This window comes from Gekko japonicus, unplaced genomic scaffold, assembly GCF_001447785.1.
Source record: "Gekko japonicus isolate JY-2015 unplaced genomic scaffold, Gekko_japonicus_V1.1 scaffold339, whole genome shotgun sequence".
Classification (NCBI taxonomy): Eukaryota; Metazoa; Chordata; class Lepidosauria; order Squamata; family Gekkonidae; genus Gekko; species Gekko japonicus.
In genome coordinates, this window is record NW_015169182.1 from 105,142 (window position 1) to 122,148 (window position 17,007).

A 17,007-nucleotide genomic window follows, 5' to 3' on the forward strand; every position below is an offset into this window, starting at 1 on the left:
AAATAGTGTCTCTCACAGTAATGTACATTATATTGCTTGAACCTATACAATCATACAAAAGTGGCAAACATTCTCTAAATGTTGATTTTGAAAAGACAATTACACATATACAAGTTTTCAAATTGATTTCTTAATGATTATTTACAATGAAAGTGCGTCTCTCAGAGCTAACATGATATACCTATTCTTTTTTAAACAGATCCATGATCAGTCTCCCTGAAATGGGAAAATTATATTGAAAATACCAACTTGGCAAACACTATAGCATAATGTATTACTGCATGTGGTTCTGAAAATAGCAGCCCAAAAGTGTTTTCTAGTTATAATTTAAAAATAAATAAAGCATAGAGGTAAACCAGATACAAAACTGCAGAATTCTGTATTATTCACAATGGTAAAAAGTCTTAATAAACAAACAACTAACAAAAAGGTGAAGCCGTTGGATCAAATGTCTTGAAAACCTCCTTGAGGGATTTGTCATCTGATTCCCCACTGGGATCACTCTCTTGTGTCAGACTGATCTGCCCAGGCTGCCTCACTTGCCTCTGATCACTGTACTGTGGTCTGATTAACCCTGATAACGCTTGGATAGGAAGATTGTGCACTGCTGGAGCAGCACTGGAGTGTTTTGCCTGAGATTTACTGATACTACCCACTTTATCTGCATTGGCTTCTCCAAACATTTCCAGATTTTTTTCCATGTTTGGTGATGTTTTTGTAGACAACTGTTCTTCTGAGTGAGTAGCTTCACTTTGGCCAGCATTTTTCAAAATACCCTTTTTCTGATTTTCTCCATTCTCCCCTGAATTAAGTGGCGAGGGGTCTGAAGAAGTGTGATTTCTTGGATCATACAAACTAATGCCACTAAGTATTGAGCTAGGGGTGCCCATTCTAGCACTAGCAGATGATAGTTTAGGTGCATATGGAGGCAATGCATCAGAGTCAGGTTTAGAACTTGTAGCTTCTGAGGGCTGTGATGTACCAGTGTTAGATTTTGCTAACCTGGGGTCAGTTTTTGGAGGCAGAGAATCTTTCATTGTACCATGGTGTGAGTCTGTACTAGGCAGCCTGTGAAGTCTAGGGTCAATGTTTTTCTGCAAGCGAGGATCTCCTAATTTGTTTGCAATGCTGCCAGGATGTGAATCTGCAGAGTGGTCCAATGAGCTACTTCTATTTGCTAAATTCGTGTTATTTTTTGTTTTTGTTGCTAGTCTTGGGTCAGATGGGATGGGATCACTTTTGATACTGCGTAACTGATTAAATCTCTGGTCAGCTATAAGTGGAGGAAGGGGTAAGTTGATTGAGGATACTGGATCTTGCTTCGGCAAAGGTACTGGAAGTAAGTCTTCAGGTGCCCATACAATGTGCTTAGCAAAGTTGGGTTTGCTCAGGACAATATCCATTTTAATGTGGCTGAATTGTCTAAGCTGTGATCTTGGATCTCGTATTGTTACGCCAGGTAGAGGTTCCAATGGTATCAGAAAGGCTCTCTCTCTCAGTTCTCGTTCTACATCTTCATCATCTTCATCTAGGCCTTTCTGCACAACCTTGACACCAGGATGTGCATGATGCAACTCTAGCTTTGCTCCACTAGCAGATGAACTTGTATGACTGCTTTCACTACTTTTTAAGATTCTAGGGTCTCGTGCAAGCCTTGGGTCCAAAGTTCCTGACTCCGAAAGCTTCCTGGCATTTGATCTTGAAGCTGATCTCAGCCTGGGATCAACAGCCTGACTTCCTGGACCCCTCTCCTTAGTAAGTCTTGGGTCAGTAGGCATAATACGCAACTGCTGTTCTGGGGACTGCTGATTCCTAAACTTCTCACTTTGTTTCTTTAAGGTTTTTAGTATTGACTTAACACTGCTTCCTTCTTCTTCTTCACTACTGGAATACCAGTTTACATTATCATCTAGAAAAGAAAATACATCATGTAAATTTCAGTAACTGGACCACTAAAATACCAGCAAAACAAACTGTTTTATCTAATGATGAACTTAGCCCCGCAAGTGTGGATCAAAAATCTGACTCTTATCTTATTTTACATGTAATAACATCAGCGAGAATATTATATGCCAAACATTGGAGAAGTAAAGAAACACCTTCGAGAGAAGAAATTTTAAGCAAACTGTTGGAAACTGCCGAAATTGATAAGTTAACATTAATTTTGAAAGGACAACCAGAGACAACTTTTGAAAATACTTGGTCAAGATTTTACAAATGGCTTGAAGGATACAACAAATAAAATTCACACACTTATAAAGCATTACAAGGACATATAAACTATAACGTTTACATATTTGCAAGAGATATATACAAAGATACAAGGTACACTGGATAAAATTACGATTAAATTAGGTATGAGTTTTGTTAACATGTAAGAATACTTAGATACCCTCATTTTATGTTTTGTTTGTCTGTTTTGTTAAAATAAAATTTCTTTAAAAATATCTGTAGAATGGAGCCATGTGAAGAGGAAGGAGATATTTCAACAAACTTAGGAGAATCCCCCAGTTTGCAAAAAAAAAAAAAAGTGAACTCCAAGCCCCCCCTCCAAATCAGGCGGCTGGTGGTCACAGGGGTGGGCCTTGGGCTAAAATGCTTTCAGATCCAAGCCTTCCTTTGCCAATCAGCTCACCCCCCATAACATCCCAACTAACTGGGAAGGGTGTAAAACAAGGAGGAAGCAGTGGGCCAGTGGGGAATTGGACTTTCCATCCCCTAGGACTCCCTGCGGGTCTTTCATTTGCAGCCATCTGTGTGGGTTAAAGAGCAGCTGTTGGAGTTGTGCCAGTGGGTGCTCTCTACCCCCCCCCAGGATGGCTGTAAAGGTGGAAAAACTCCCACCTTTCCAGCCATCTTAGGCAAGATGAAACAATCAATAACATTTTGCTGTGGGTCCCCACTTGTCTAATCCTAGCAGGTACCATGGAGTGCAATTTGGGAACATTTCTGCCAGCTGTACAAAATCCAAACTGAACTTCTGCTTTTCCTTCCTGTGGAAGATGTTAAAAAACTTGGCTGTGACCAAAGGCACAAACCTTTTGGGATTAGCCAAAGAACTCTTGGCCTGTAGCCCTGCCTGAGCAGACCTAACATCTTCCCTATTAGGAAAGGCTAAAATATTTGGGGTTTTTAAAAACATAAAACATACAAACAGCCAGACAACAGGACAGGTGAATTACACACTGTGACAAAGCGAGACAAACAAGCAAGTACCTTTTGCCATCTATCAACAGAAACACAGCATACAAGATACAAACAGCAATAGCTCATTTCTATTTAGTCCTGTGAGCCTAAGTTGAAGCGTTGTGTCCAAATGCAAACCACTTTAAACACAAAAAGATATTACAGTACATCAACATGTAAAATGTTTTAGAAGAATCAAAAGCAAGCTATGAAAAAAACAGGTTGCTTACCTGTAACTGATCACCTGTGTGGTCACCTGTGCAGTCGCGCACTTGGGTTTTGGGCCTGCCCACAAACCCGACCTCTGAGATCTGGAAGAGCTAGCCTCAGACATTTTGGGCAGGCTTTTTCCTCTGGTCTGGGGAGCAGGCAGCTACTGCACATGCATGGAGCTGAGGAGAAGGCTCTGCCCCCGTTCAGTTTCTTCCAGCTGCCACTAGCAAGGCCATGCAGAGAATGGATGGAAAAGCCAGCAGCGGGGAAGGCTGGGCGGGCAAGTGTGACTGCACAGGTGACCACTCGAAGATCATCAGTTACAGGTAAGCAACCTGTTTATCTTCATTGTGGTCCCTGTGCAGTCCCACACTTGGGTGATTAACAAGCTAAATTAGTTGGAAGGAGGGTGCTGGTGTAAAAAGAACACCCAAAGGCAACACCCAAATATGGGACAGGTAAGAGAAACAAGAGTACACTGGTACCTGTACAGAGTTACCTGTGATTCCACGATGGACAGTTCAATGGAAGATCGATTTCAGCACCGAGCAGCCAAAGGACGCATCTCTTCGAGCACGAACATCAAGTGCATAATGCGTCACAAAGGTGGACGGAGTTGACCACGTAGCTGCACTGCAAACGTCCTCTAAAGGTAGGCAACTAAGGAAAGCTGAAGAGGTAGCTACAGCTCTCGTGGAATGGGCTCGGTCCATCTCAGGCACGGGCTCATGGGTGATTTCATAGCAGAGCTTGATAGCCAAAGTCACCCACTTTGCAAAGCATTGGGAAGAGATCTTGCAGCCCGGCTATGAACAATTGAAGATCCATGCGAAACGGGTGAGTTCTGTCTAAGTAGGACAGAGCCTGATGAACGTCCAGGGCATGAAGGGCCTGTTGACCGTCATCTGAGGGGTTTGCACAAAAGGTCGGCAGAGATGTTGGTTGAGAGAGGTGGAAAGCAGAAACTACTTTGGGTAAAAAAGCAGGGTCTGGTCAAAGTACCACTTTCTCTTTCCGAAAAATAGTATAGGGCGGATCAGATCGAAATGCAAAAATATCACTGGTCCGTTTCCCAGAAGTAATCGCGACCAAGAAGGCCGTCTTCCAAGGCAGGAGGTGGAGAGGCACTGTCCCCAAGGGTTCAAAGGGGCTTCCCCATCAACTTCGAAAGAACTAAGGAGAGACTCCAAGCAGGAACCAGTGGTTTAACAGGTGGATGAAACCACAACATTCCTTTCAAAAACGACTTAGACGCACAATGGGAAAAAACAGTTAACACCCTCAATCGGGTCATGAAAGGCTGAAATAGCTGAAAGGTGAACTTTCAACGAAGAGTAGCACAAACCAGAGTCACTGAGGGAGAGGAGGTATGACAACACTGAGGAGATGGGCGCAGACTTAGGATCCAGATTATGACTGGTAGCGTAGTTGGAGAAATGAGTCCACTTAGCTTGGTACGAATGCCTTAAGAAGCACGTGCTGGACTCGAGGGGAAAACATCAGTGATTGATCCTCCAAGCTGTCAGACGGGTTGTGGTGGAGAATTTTTCCATTGCATTGCGTGACGTCTGGAAGGTGAACATAGGTCCCCTGAGACAGTTGAAGAAGTGTTGCAAGCCATGGTTGCCGAGGCCACCAGGGGGTTACTAGGATACACGAGGTGCGATCCATGGCGATTTTCTTCAGAGTCCGAGAAATCAGGGGAAACGGAGGGAACATAAAAAATAGCTTCCCTGCCCATTTGGGCAAGAAGGCATCTCCTCAGGAGCCGTGTGTTGGAGCGCCCCGACTGTAGAAAGACCAGCATTTTATATTGTGTTGCGGCCGAACATATCGAAAACCCGATCGAGGTAAGCAGTATTCAATGACCATTTGTGGTCGTTGGAGTGAGATCCGCTGAGAGCATCCGCTTGCATGTTGGTCGTGCCCGGGACATGTACCGCTGTAAGGTGGACATCCTGGAATAGGCACCAAGACCACAGGGCTAGAGCACGCTTGCAGAGATTGATCGAGACAGTGCCTCCCTGTTTGTTTATGTAATAAATTGTGGCCATATTGTTCGTTGCGACTTGTAAATGACGGCCCCACAGACTGGGCAGGAAAGACTTCAATGCCCAATGAACAGCTAGGAGTTTGAAGCAAGGTCCTGTTGGAAGCAGACCATGTGCCTTGAGTTACTAGGTTGTCGCAGTGGGCTCCCCAACCCTACAGTGACACATCCATTGTCAGGATTTTGGTGGGAGGCGGAAATTGGAACGGCATTCCCGTGAACAGATTGGTGTCGTTGATCCACCACTGCAAGGAGGCGAGAATGGGAGTCGGGATCGAGAGAGTCATCATTTGTGGATCTATGTGAGGTCGAAAATGGCGCAGGAACCACAGTTGGAGGGGGCGCATGTGGAGATGTGCATAGAGGACTACAAACGTTGTCAACGCCATATGTCCCAAGAGACATTGAAGAGACTCCGCTGTCTGTTCCGGGGAGGAAATACAATTGTAGATCAGGGAGTGAAGGGTGGCAGCCCTTTCCTGAGGCAAAAATGCACGTTGCCTCACTGTGTCGATGTCGGGCCCCAATAAATGACAAAGTCTGAGTTGGTTGAAGATGAGACTTGGTAAGGTTTACCGAGAGACCTAGTGCAGCAAGCAGTTTTTGAATTTGAGCGATGTTCCGTCGAAGATTCCGTGGAGAAAGAGCCACCAGCAGCCAATCGTCTATGTATGGGAAGATCCTAATGGCCTGCTGTCTCATAATGACCCTTGAAGTGGTTGAAAGTCCGAAGGTAAGGACCCTGTATTGGAAATGTTCAGGCCCTACAGTGAAGTGGAGGTACTGGTGAAAGCGTGGACGGATGGTCAGATGAAAATAGGCATCCTGGAGATCCAGGGATGCCAACCAATTGCCTTTTTGTAGGAGTGGGAGAATGGGCTGCAGGATAATCATGCGGAATTTCCTGTGTCTGATTAAACTATTTAGGCATCTCAGATCCATGATGGGACACTTTCCCCCATTCCATTTGGGAACTAGGAAGTAACAGGAGTAGAACCCCAAACGGTGTTGAGATGGGGGCACTGGTTCCACTGCGCCTTTGGAAAGGAGCTCCGCGACTTCTGCTCTGAGAAGGGGTTTTTGGAGGAGTGGAATGGAAATGAAGCAGGTGGGGTAGCTGCAGAAATTCTATGGTGTAGCCCATGCGCACAATGGTGAGGACCCAAGTGTTCGTGGTGATACTTTCCCATATGGGGAGAAAATGGAGAAGCCTGGTGCCCCATTGAGGAGTGGTGGTAGAGGACAGGGGAACGTTCGGATGTCCAGCGAAGTCAAAGAGACTGCTTGGTGTTGGAATCAGGCCTCTTAGGTTGTTGGGTCTCGCCTTTGGACTGGAAGGAAGATCCTGAGTAAGGTTTCTTCCGCCTCCAAGAAGCGGTGGAACGTGAAGACTGCTGTCGACGGTTAGAACTCTGAGTCCAAGTCCGAGGTTTAAACTTAGGCGAAGTGTGGCATGAGTAACACCAAGACGCTTGGCTCGCTTCCTACTGTCATCTACCGTTGATAGGTACTGATTAGTGGTGGAATGGAACGACCATTGGTACTTACCCGTGAAGGTTCCTTCTCCTCTGAGGCTTGGAGGCCATCTTGTGGGTGATTCCCATCCTTCATCAGGGAGGCAGGAATAAGCTGAAACTTCTTCCTGTTTCCTTTGGTGGGAGTCACCCTGGCTCAGTTCGGTGCTCCGCAAGCAGTAAGCTAAATAACACTACTCTTAACAGTAATAAAGTCAGTAATAACAGGAAGAAACAATACATAACGGTATAACTTTGAACTCAGAAGTCATAAGAAAGAATCTGTTTCCAGTTCCCTCTCTCGCTCTTCCTCCCCATTGCCCAAGGCAAGGAATTCTAAGGTAATTTTGAGACGAATCAGTATAACGACTTGGGAGGGCCAAGATGGCCTCCAAGCCTCAGAGGAGAAGGACCCTTCACGGGTAAGTACCAATGGTCGTTCTCCCCTGAGGCGGAGGCCATCTTGTGGGGTCTCCCAGAGCAGTATTTAATTTTTGGGTGGGAGGTCGTCATCTGCCGTAAGAACAGACTGCAAAACGCGACGACCAAAGGCCGCATCAGCCGAATCATATATATTGATTTTGTAATGTTTAATAAAAGTGGAAAGAGATGACCAAGTGGCCGCCTTACATATCTCTTCCACTGAGGCTCTGTTACAGAGTGCAGCATTCGTTGCTGCACTGCACAGCGAGTGCACAGTTATCCCCTCTGGTACCGTTAGCCTGAGGCTCTTATAAGCTTCCACAATGCATGCTCTTAGAGTGGAGCCGATGGAGGAAGTAGACATCTTTTGTCCGGTGCGAGGGGGAGAAATGTTAACGAATAGGGCCTCTGTCAGTCTTATTGGTGCTGTCCTTGAAATATAGCATTTAAGGGTACGTCTGACATCCAACTTGTGCCAGGCTTTTTCTTTTGGATGTTTTGGATTTGGTGCAAAAGAAGGTAGACAGATGTCTTGAGAACAATGGAAAGTAGAATTAACTTTGGGACGAAAGGATGGATCCATCCGTAGCACCACTTTGTCTTTGTGGAAGATACACAAATCTTTCCTGATTGATAGGGCTCCCAGTTTGGAGATTCTCCTGGCCGAGGTGATGGCCACCAGAAAGAGAACCTTGAGTCTCAGGAACTTCATGGAAATGTCCTTAATTGGTTAAAACGGATGTTTTGTCAGTGCTGAAAGGACGGTGTTTAACTTCCACGTGGGGAACCTGTGCGTCTGAGGTGGGTCTTGTAATGTCGCTCCTCTGAGGAAACGAAGAACGTGGGGATGTTGTGACACAGGTAGTCCACTAAATCTAGGTAAAACCGTAGCAAGTGCTGCCGTCCGTCTCCTGAGAGTCGCCGCCTTTAAGCCTGAGGAACGACCGTCTCGGAGAAAATCTAGGACTGACTTAACCTTGGGATGAAGAGGGTCAATCTTCTTCCTCCAAGCCCAGCGTACGAATGCCTTCCATGTGACGTTGTATATACGGGAGGTAGACTGTTTTTGTGAGTCTAACATCGCTTTCACTACAGGCGCGCTGTATCCCATTCGTTGGAGTTTGACCCGCTCAACCTCCATGCGGTCAAGGAGTACCAAGCTGTATTGGGGTGTCTGATTGGACCTTGAGTCAGCATGTCTTCGGATATCGGAAGAAACAGAGGAGGCGAAACTGCCAGTTGCTTTAGAGATGTGAACCACGGCCGTCATGGCCAATAGGGTGCTACTACGATCACCTCCGCCCGGAGTAGTTGGATCCGTCTTAGTAGTCTTGGAATAACTGGTAATGGAGGAAAGGCATAAAGTAGTACCGCTGGCCACGGTGACAGCAGTGCGTCGATGACTTCCGCCGCTGGATGGAAGTACCTGGTGTAGAACCTGTCCAGTTGGTGGTTCGTTGCTGACGCGAAGAGGTCTACCTTTGGAACTCCTAGTTTCATCGTAATCAGGGAGAATAGGGAACTGTTCAACGACCATTCCCCTTCTTGAATCGTTTGGCGACTCAGCCAATCCGCTTGTGTGTTGGTCACTCCGCTGATGTGTTCTGCTTGGAGAGATAGTAGCTCGTGTTCCGCCCAGGTCAGGAGTAGTGTGGCTTCCCGTCTCAGGGACGTCGAGGTGAATCCTCCTTGTTTGTTCAAGTAGGACATGGCTGACATATTGTCTGTCCTCACTAATACGTGTTGTCCCAATAGTTGAGGGGAAAAGTGTTGTAGAGACAGACGGATGGCCCGAAGTTCTAGGAGGTTGATTGGAAGTTGAGTCTCTGTGGTGGACCAGGAACCCTGTATTGGATGTTGATGGAGAGTTGCTCCCCATCCCGTCAGACTGGCGTCCGTGAAGACTTGGATCTGTTTCGGTTTCCAAGAGTTGTGTTGGATATCTTGGTCCACCATCTCAAGCTTGTTTTTACCTGAAGTGGTATTTTCAGGGAGAATTCTATCCGCAATGCCACAGAGTGTTGATAAGGGCGAAGAAACTGTTGCAGTGGCCTGGAGTGGAATCTGCCCCATTGAAGGGCTTCGAAGGCCGACACCAACAGTCCCCCTAGTGTTGTCAGGGTTGAAAGAGAAGAAGTCTTGGCTTGGATGACTTGTGATGCTAGAGATCTGATTTTCTTGGCCTTTTCCCTGGGAAGGTAAATCTTTGCAGCAGTGGTGTCCAAAATCATCCCCAAATGTAGAAGCTTTTGGGTCGGCACCAAGGAGCTCTTGGCGAAGTTGATCACGAATCCGAATTGTTGAAGTAACTGAATGGTCTCGGTCGTATCCTTTTGTGATTGATTCTTGGTTGGAGATCTGATCAAAATATCGTCTAGATACGGATGGACGTGAATGCCCTTCTCTCGCAGGTGTACAATAGGGTGCACAAGAATTTTGGAGAAAACTCGCGGGGCCGAGGAAAGACCAAAAGGCAGAGCCTTGAACTGAAAATGACGGTTCTCTACAGTGAAAAGGAGAAACTGTCGATGGATGAGTGCAATCGGGACGTGTAGATATGCTTCCGTCAGCTCTATGGAAAAGAGGTATTCTCCAGGTCTCAGGGCTTCCAGGATGGATCTGAGGGTTTCCATGCGGAAGTGTTTTAATTCCACAAATTTGTTCAGATATTTCAAGTCTAGGATAGCCCTCCAGTCCCCGTTCTTTTTGGGGACTGTGAAGAATATGGAGTAGACCCCTCTTCCCTGATCTGACATAGGGACTGGTTCTATTGCTTGAATCAGAAGCAGGTGGTTTATCGCTTCCCTGGTTCTCAATAGCTTTTCCTGGTTTTTGTGGGCCGGTGAAGCCAGGAAGCGTGCGGGAGGTATTGCCCGGAATTCTATTTTTGTATCCCTCTGAAATGATTTCCTGAGTCCGGCAGGCATCTGGTTGGGAGCTCAGCCAAGTGTCTTTGAAATAACAGAGTCTCCCTCCTACTGGCGGAGCCATAGAGTCATGCCTTGTTGGCTTGGGAGCCTCCCCCTTTTTCTGGTCGGCCTCCGGAAATCATGGGGAACCTGTTTGTGTTGGTTCCGCCTCTCCGAAAGGGCTGCCTATTATTAGACCAGGGTTGACGGCGATTGTCGGGTCTAAATCTCGGGGTGTAAGAGTAGGGACGAAAGGAAAGAGCAGAAGACGTTTGCTGTCTCCTGTCTCCTTGCTAAATTGATTTAGGCATTGCCTTCTTTTTGTCCCGGATCTCCACCAGGATTTTTTCTAAGGAGTCCCCAAATAATTTGTTTCCTTGAAAGGGATAGGCCGAAACTATTGATTTTGAATGGTAGTCAGCCGACCATGACCTTAACCAGATTGTGCGTCTGGCTACAACAGAAGATGCCATAGCTTTTGAGCTAAAAACCATGGCGCCCACAGTGGCATCTGCTGTATAGGATAGAGCTTGAAGCACCCTATTTGCACCTTCTAATAACCTGTGGTTATTTTCTGGCAGGAGTTGAATAAGTTTCCTCATCCAGACTATGGATGCCCTGGAAACAGTAGATGCGGCCGCTGAGGCCTTGATTACCAATGCATTTGCCTCATGGGCCCTCTTAAGAGCGTGGTCTGCTCTTTTGTCTTCTGCCAGTAGTCCCGAGGATTGTAGGGCTGCTACAGGAGCGTCTATCGCCGGAATCTGCAATAAATCTGAGACTGAAGGAGTTATTGGATAAAGTCTCTTAATGGCCCCAGGGACTGGTTTGTTAGACAGGGGGTTAGACCATTCTGCCTTTATCTTTCTCATATAAAAATCTGGAAAGGGAAAGGCTGTTTCTGAGTAATCCTCAGGAGGAAACATCTCATCTGTAATCTCTGAGGTTTCATTCTGCTCCTGAGATTTTTGTGCATCACTCCCTGTTTTTAGGAGGGACTGGATTTTAAGGGCTGACAAAGTCTTAGTCAGCAGGTACTGCAGATCTTCTGGTTTGAAGTAACGAAAGGATTTTTCCTTGGGGGTAGGGGTCTTTGATGAATGATCCCCTTCAGTATCGGAATTTGAGGAAAATTCCCCCTCCTCCTTCTCGCTCTCAGGTTGAGATGTCATGATCGCATCCTTCTCCTCTTCCTCTCCCCTCAAGCTTGGCTCTCTCTCCAAACAAACTCTTTTATCTTTAGGACCCTGAGGGAACCTTTTCTTAGAGGCCTTGGGGGGGGCATGTCACCGGGTTTTTTTGCTCCCGACGAGGTGAAGGAGAGTCAGATCTGGGAAGGCTATAAGAGTGGATGGGGCCATCCCTTCCATAAAAATTAGCAATTTCCTCCCTCATTGCCCTCCTGAAAAAAACCATCGCATCTGGGGAAATGGGGGGGGGGGGAGGCCCGTAACATTACCACTCCTGCAGGCTGACGTCCCGGCATCTAGCATCAGCAGATCGTTGTATTGTGGAGAGGAGTATGTAGCCCCGCCATGGGTATATGACCCGGGGTGCTCGGTCTGCGGGTTTGGGCACTGTCGGTCATCCCCGTCTTGTGAGTAAATGCGGCTATCGGTCGTTAAAATGGCCGACGCCACCGACGCGGGCTCGTTGCATGCGCGCACAGTGATTTTGGCGCGCTTTGCCTCGGCACCGTCTGAGCGTTCTGTCTCCGGCGACACGATCCTCTTTCTGGTGCCGTGACTGTCAGTAGAAAGCCCGTCGGTTTCGTTTTCCGGGGCCGATAGGAAGCCGTCTTTCTCTCCCATATGAGCCATATCGTGCTCCGAAATTAAGAGCCTCCGGTTAAAGGCCAAAGCGTAAATTATTGCCCAGCGGGGGGCAGGGAGGGTAGAGGAGAGTTGTTTTTTTATACAGAGAAGTAACAGATAGGGAAGTAGAAGAAAGGTTTAAAAGAGAAGATCTTGAGGATTTTTAGGCTGAAAATAGTGAAGGATATTAGCAGAGCTAATCCTAAGCTGCTCTCCCTACTGAGGCAGGAAAAGAACTGAGCCAGGGTGACTCCCACCAAAGGAAACAGGAAGAAGTTTCAACTTAGTCCTGCCTCTCTGATGAAGGATGGGAATCACCCACAAGATGGCCTCCGCCTCAGGGGAGAATAGTCCTTCTCCATCAAATGGAAGGTCTTCAGTTTTTGTCTTGACATCATCCTGGAGGGAAGCCATCCGGAGCCACGCATGGCAACGAAGGGCAACAGAGGTAGCAATAACTCTGGAGGAACATGTGATGGCATGACGGACTGTACTGATCTGCTGACGAGCCAATGACAACTCTTCAACCACAGATGAAGCTACCTTTTGAGATAGATCAGGCAGTTCCGAAAGCAGCAGTCTGAACTGGCTTGTTAAATGATATGAGTAAGCTGAAAAATAGGCTAGATAGTTATGTAATTTGGTCACAGTTAGAGTAAAACTTCCTAGCCAGAGTGTTGATTTTTTGACCCTCATGGTCAGGTGGTGCTGGGTGTCTGGCTTGTTTGGCCTTAGACTATAAGAGAGTTTGTTGGTGGATGAGAAAAAAGAAATTTTGCATCGCACAGTTGGATCTTGTAAAGAGTATCGAAGCATCTTGGAGCTTGAGGGATAGTTGCAGGGATATACCAAGCCTCTTTTAAAGATTCCAGGTGAACCAGAAGCATAGGCAACAGTGCTCCCAAGGGTAGATTTGCTTGGACCAACTTGTGAACCAGGTCCATGACTTTGGGTGCCTCACTAGTCAGTTGTATATTCAGTTGTATATTCAGCACCTGGCACATATGAGCTATGAGCTCTAAATACGTTCTGGGACCCTCTGAGGGTGAAAGAAAGCCTGAATATCCCAAGGCCGAATCTGGGGGAGTCAGTAAGGGGTCCTCATGCTCCGAATCCTATGGTCCGGAGTCATGATTGGACGAATCCGATGAGGAATGTACATGTTTGGAGAGGTCATCTGGCATATATACAGGGGGATCCAGAGGTTGTTCCACAGGAGCCAAGTCAGGGACAGCCTGGGAAGGGCGAGATGAAGTCTGTGTTGAAGGAAGAGGAACACTCCGGTGCTCTGGTAGTAAGACCCAGGAGACTGAGAACATGAGAGAGCAGAGCATGCTAGCATAGTAACGCCTCTCATATGTCCACAGAGAGGGGGACCTCGAATCCAAGGAGTGGCAATGTGGACAGTAGGATGTTCCCCGATAACAGGACGGAGATGCAGACTGGTGCTGAAGGCCCTGCGAACGACTACGAGAATGTTGACGGGGTAATAAAGGCAGAATAGTCGAAAACCAGTGCTCATGGTCCCGAAGGATTCAGTCCCGAGGATCATCAGATTCGAGTAGATCAAATGGGGGCTGACTATAAATTGACGGCGAATGTGACAAGATCATGACAACTTGAGTCTGGCGCGCGTCGTCATCTTCCAACTGTTGGGATCGAGCCATGTCGGATTGGAGAACAGTCGAATTCAAAGGTACTGGTGGTATTGCAGTCGAAACCGAGGGCACTATCAGGTCCGACTCCTCGATGGTCAAAGATGGCTTCGACTTCTTTGGTTTTGAAGGATCAGAGGATGATTCCGAAGAATGTTTCTTCAACTTCTCGGGGTGACATTTGTCAGAAATGGCCAATACCGTCAATTTCAGTGACGATTTCCCTTTTTTGTCGGGCTTATGCTTCAACTTTGGAGTAGCTGCCGATGGAGCCGAATCTCCTTTCAGTTGTGAGGGAGGCAGCAAGATGTGAGCTGTCAAGGAATGAGACATCTGAGGGCTAAGTGAGGCCTCTAAGAGAAAGCTCCGTAGATGGGCCGCCCAATTTTTACAGGCCTGATTGCTGAAGTTACTGCAGTGCGCACAGGAATCAACCTGATGGCTCTCTCCCAAACAAAATAGGCAGAGGGAGTGTCCGTCAGTCAACAGTAACTTAGCTCCACAGTTTCAACACCTTTTTAAAAAGGTGGTTTTCCCCTTAATACTCCACCAGGATGGGGCGGGGAGGGGAAGATAGAAGAAAAGGGAGAAAAGTCCACACACTTAGCTGAATAATTTTTTTTGTAGATGACAATGACAAAGACGTAGAGAAATTTAAGAGAAAAAATTTAAGAAATGAAGCTGAAGAAGTTGGTCTGAGGTAATAAATTGAGGAGAAAACACAACGAGGTCCGGACAAAGTGGCGGAAAAGAAGAAACTGAGCGGGGGTGTAGCCTTCTCCTCAGCTCTAGGCATGCACAGTAGCTGCCTGCTCCCCTGAGCAGAGGAAAAAGCCTGCCAAAAATGTCTGAGGCTAGCTCTTCCAGATCTCCAAGGTCGGGTTCGTGGGCAGGCCCAAAACCCAAGTGTGGGACTGCACAGTGACCATGATGAAGATCTAACTGTTGCTCACCAAGTTTCTCTCTTACCTTCTTTAAGCTATGCAAAAATCAGCAAAATGAGAAAAAGGTGACTAGGATATTTCTATACCAAACACATCAGTTTTGAGTCAAAATGCTTTCTCTCAATTCCTCTCTCTCACCCTACTATTTCAGCAGAAAAGAGCAAGAGTCCAGTAGCACCTTAAAGACTAACAATGTGCTCTTTTCTACTGCTACAGACTAACACGGCTGTCCATCTTGACCTACTATTTTGGAACTTCCTTTTCTTCCAACAGTCAAATATTAAGGCAGGCTCTTGATACATATTTTTTGAGCCCAAAGTTTAACTCAGTATAATACTGCCTGAATAGGAAGAATGCCTGGATTTGTGAACAATGGAGTCTAGCTTGGTCTTGAGTTTGGGGGTGGGGGGGAAGATCAGTACTTTCATTTATATCATATTCATATTTGTGACTTGACCCACTGAGGTATTCAAAATTTCCATACTGTAGAATCAGCAAAATCACCAGCAGCTCATCTGGGGGAGAGTTTGTTTAGCATCATACTCATCTCCTTTGAATGAGAGGCAATTCTAACAATACACACTTTATGTAAACAGTGACTATTAAAAAGAACGATCAACTATCTTGGCTGCTGAATCTACAATAAGTATCATTACATTCACAAGTTGTTGGAAAGAGGAATTAAGTTAAATATTTGAAACACAATCCCCTTTCTCTGAATTCTTAGGGACTGCAATGAAGAAATAAAAACTGTTAGATTGCAAGAGTGATTTTTCTGTGGAGAAAAGAGGGGAGGAGGGAGATTACATAATCTTCACAATGGAATAGATCACAGAAGCCTTCCTGCTCTGGCCCATCTGCGGCTAATTTTGCAGTATGTGAAAGCGTACTGTAGAAAATTAGAAGGAAAAGCAAAACAAGGAGAAACTAAAAATGTTCACAAGGTTTGAAATAAGAGCACCTGCATTTAAGCATAATATTACAGTGTGTTTAAAGTGCAAAATCTGACAATACCTTCTTCTCTACTCAGTGTCCTTTGACATTGACTGCTCATCCTTTCTCCATCATTTTGCTGTTTTTGACTAAGTCTCACAAAAAGGGCTTTCTGCATTGCAGGAAGAAAATCCGGTACAGTAATTGTTGAATTATGTCCTGCTGCAGGGGCACAGTCTGACTCATATTCATTCCCACTGTTGTGTGAATCTGAGGAAATGTGGTGTGGTTGATGATCCGTAAATTCTCCGTGCCATGTACCATCTGCATTCAGTATTACAAATAATCAGTATTTATGCTGGGACATAAGTAAAAATAAATACTGAGCAACATAAATTACACTTGATATTTCCCTTTACAACAATGCCCCCTTTCCATATTCCACCATTCTCTAGCACGACCAGCCAACACAACTCAGGGTGGAGCTATATAGACTGCAGCAAGGTGAGACTTCAAAAACCCGGGTTTAGAGAGGGTTACCCAAATCCCAATTATTTTCCTGAAAAGTATCCTTTAGTTTTCCTTTAAAACTGAATAGGAGAAAGTAAAAGTACAGGGATACTTACGAGTGAGAACAAAATCTATGATTTATAACTTACTGGGTCCAGGAAGAGAGGGAAACATACTGCATCTCCAGGAGTCTGTGCAACCTACAAGCCCACCTTCCACACACACACACACCTCATTATACTCCTCCTCACAGCCACAATAGTTTACATTAGCTATTACTTCTAAGCAAGCAATAAATGTTATATACAAAAACTTACCACCGGTGTTGTTATTTGTCTGGAAGTTATGCACAGCCTGGTGTGAATAATAATTGTCATAGAAATTGGCTGAATTTTCATAACCGATATTTGGCTGCCTTTCACTAGGTATTTGCTGATACGGTGGCCCAGGTGGGCAATGATTGTCTCTTGGCATGTTAGCCATATGCTCTTGAGCAGCTGCACAGCTGTATGATGCACCAGGTGGTGTTAAAGGAGGACCACCCTGCTGTCCATGCATAGGTCCACCAGCCTGACACTGTGGGCCTAAGAAACCTGGAGTAACTGGCTGTAAAGGTGGACTCTGTGGCACTGCTGGACCTGTACAGGGATGCCCAGGAGAACCTGGTAATCCAGATGGTACATGATGTCCTGGGCTTGATTCTGCACTGTACATATGCGCATCATTCCCCTCAAACTCTGGTCCTGGTGGTGATGTGCTATTATAGAAAGCTGGTGGGCTGTAAAACAGAGTCAACAGGTTACAAACATTTTCTACAAATATTTTAGAAATACCAATATTCTATACAAGAATCTAA

The 17,007-nt window shown here is 45.9% G+C and overlaps 1 protein-coding gene across 1 annotated transcript in view; it reads right to left on the bottom strand.

The window, feature by feature from the left end:
• Nucleotides 1-400: 400 nt before the first annotated feature.
• Nucleotides 401-17,007, bottom strand: part of ZC3H6 (zinc finger CCCH-type containing 6) — a 47,747-nt gene continuing 31,140 nt past the window's right edge. Inside the window, exons 10-12 of the mRNA XM_015416145.1 lie at nt 16,469-16,929; nt 15,723-15,965; nt 401-1,909 (exon numbers count right to left, since the gene is read on the bottom strand). Coding sequence (XP_015271631.1) covers nt 420-1,909; nt 15,723-15,965; nt 16,469-16,929 — 2,194 coding nt within the window. The 3' untranslated portion in view covers nt 401-419. The remainder of the gene's footprint in view (nt 1,910-15,722; nt 15,966-16,468; nt 16,930-17,007) is intronic.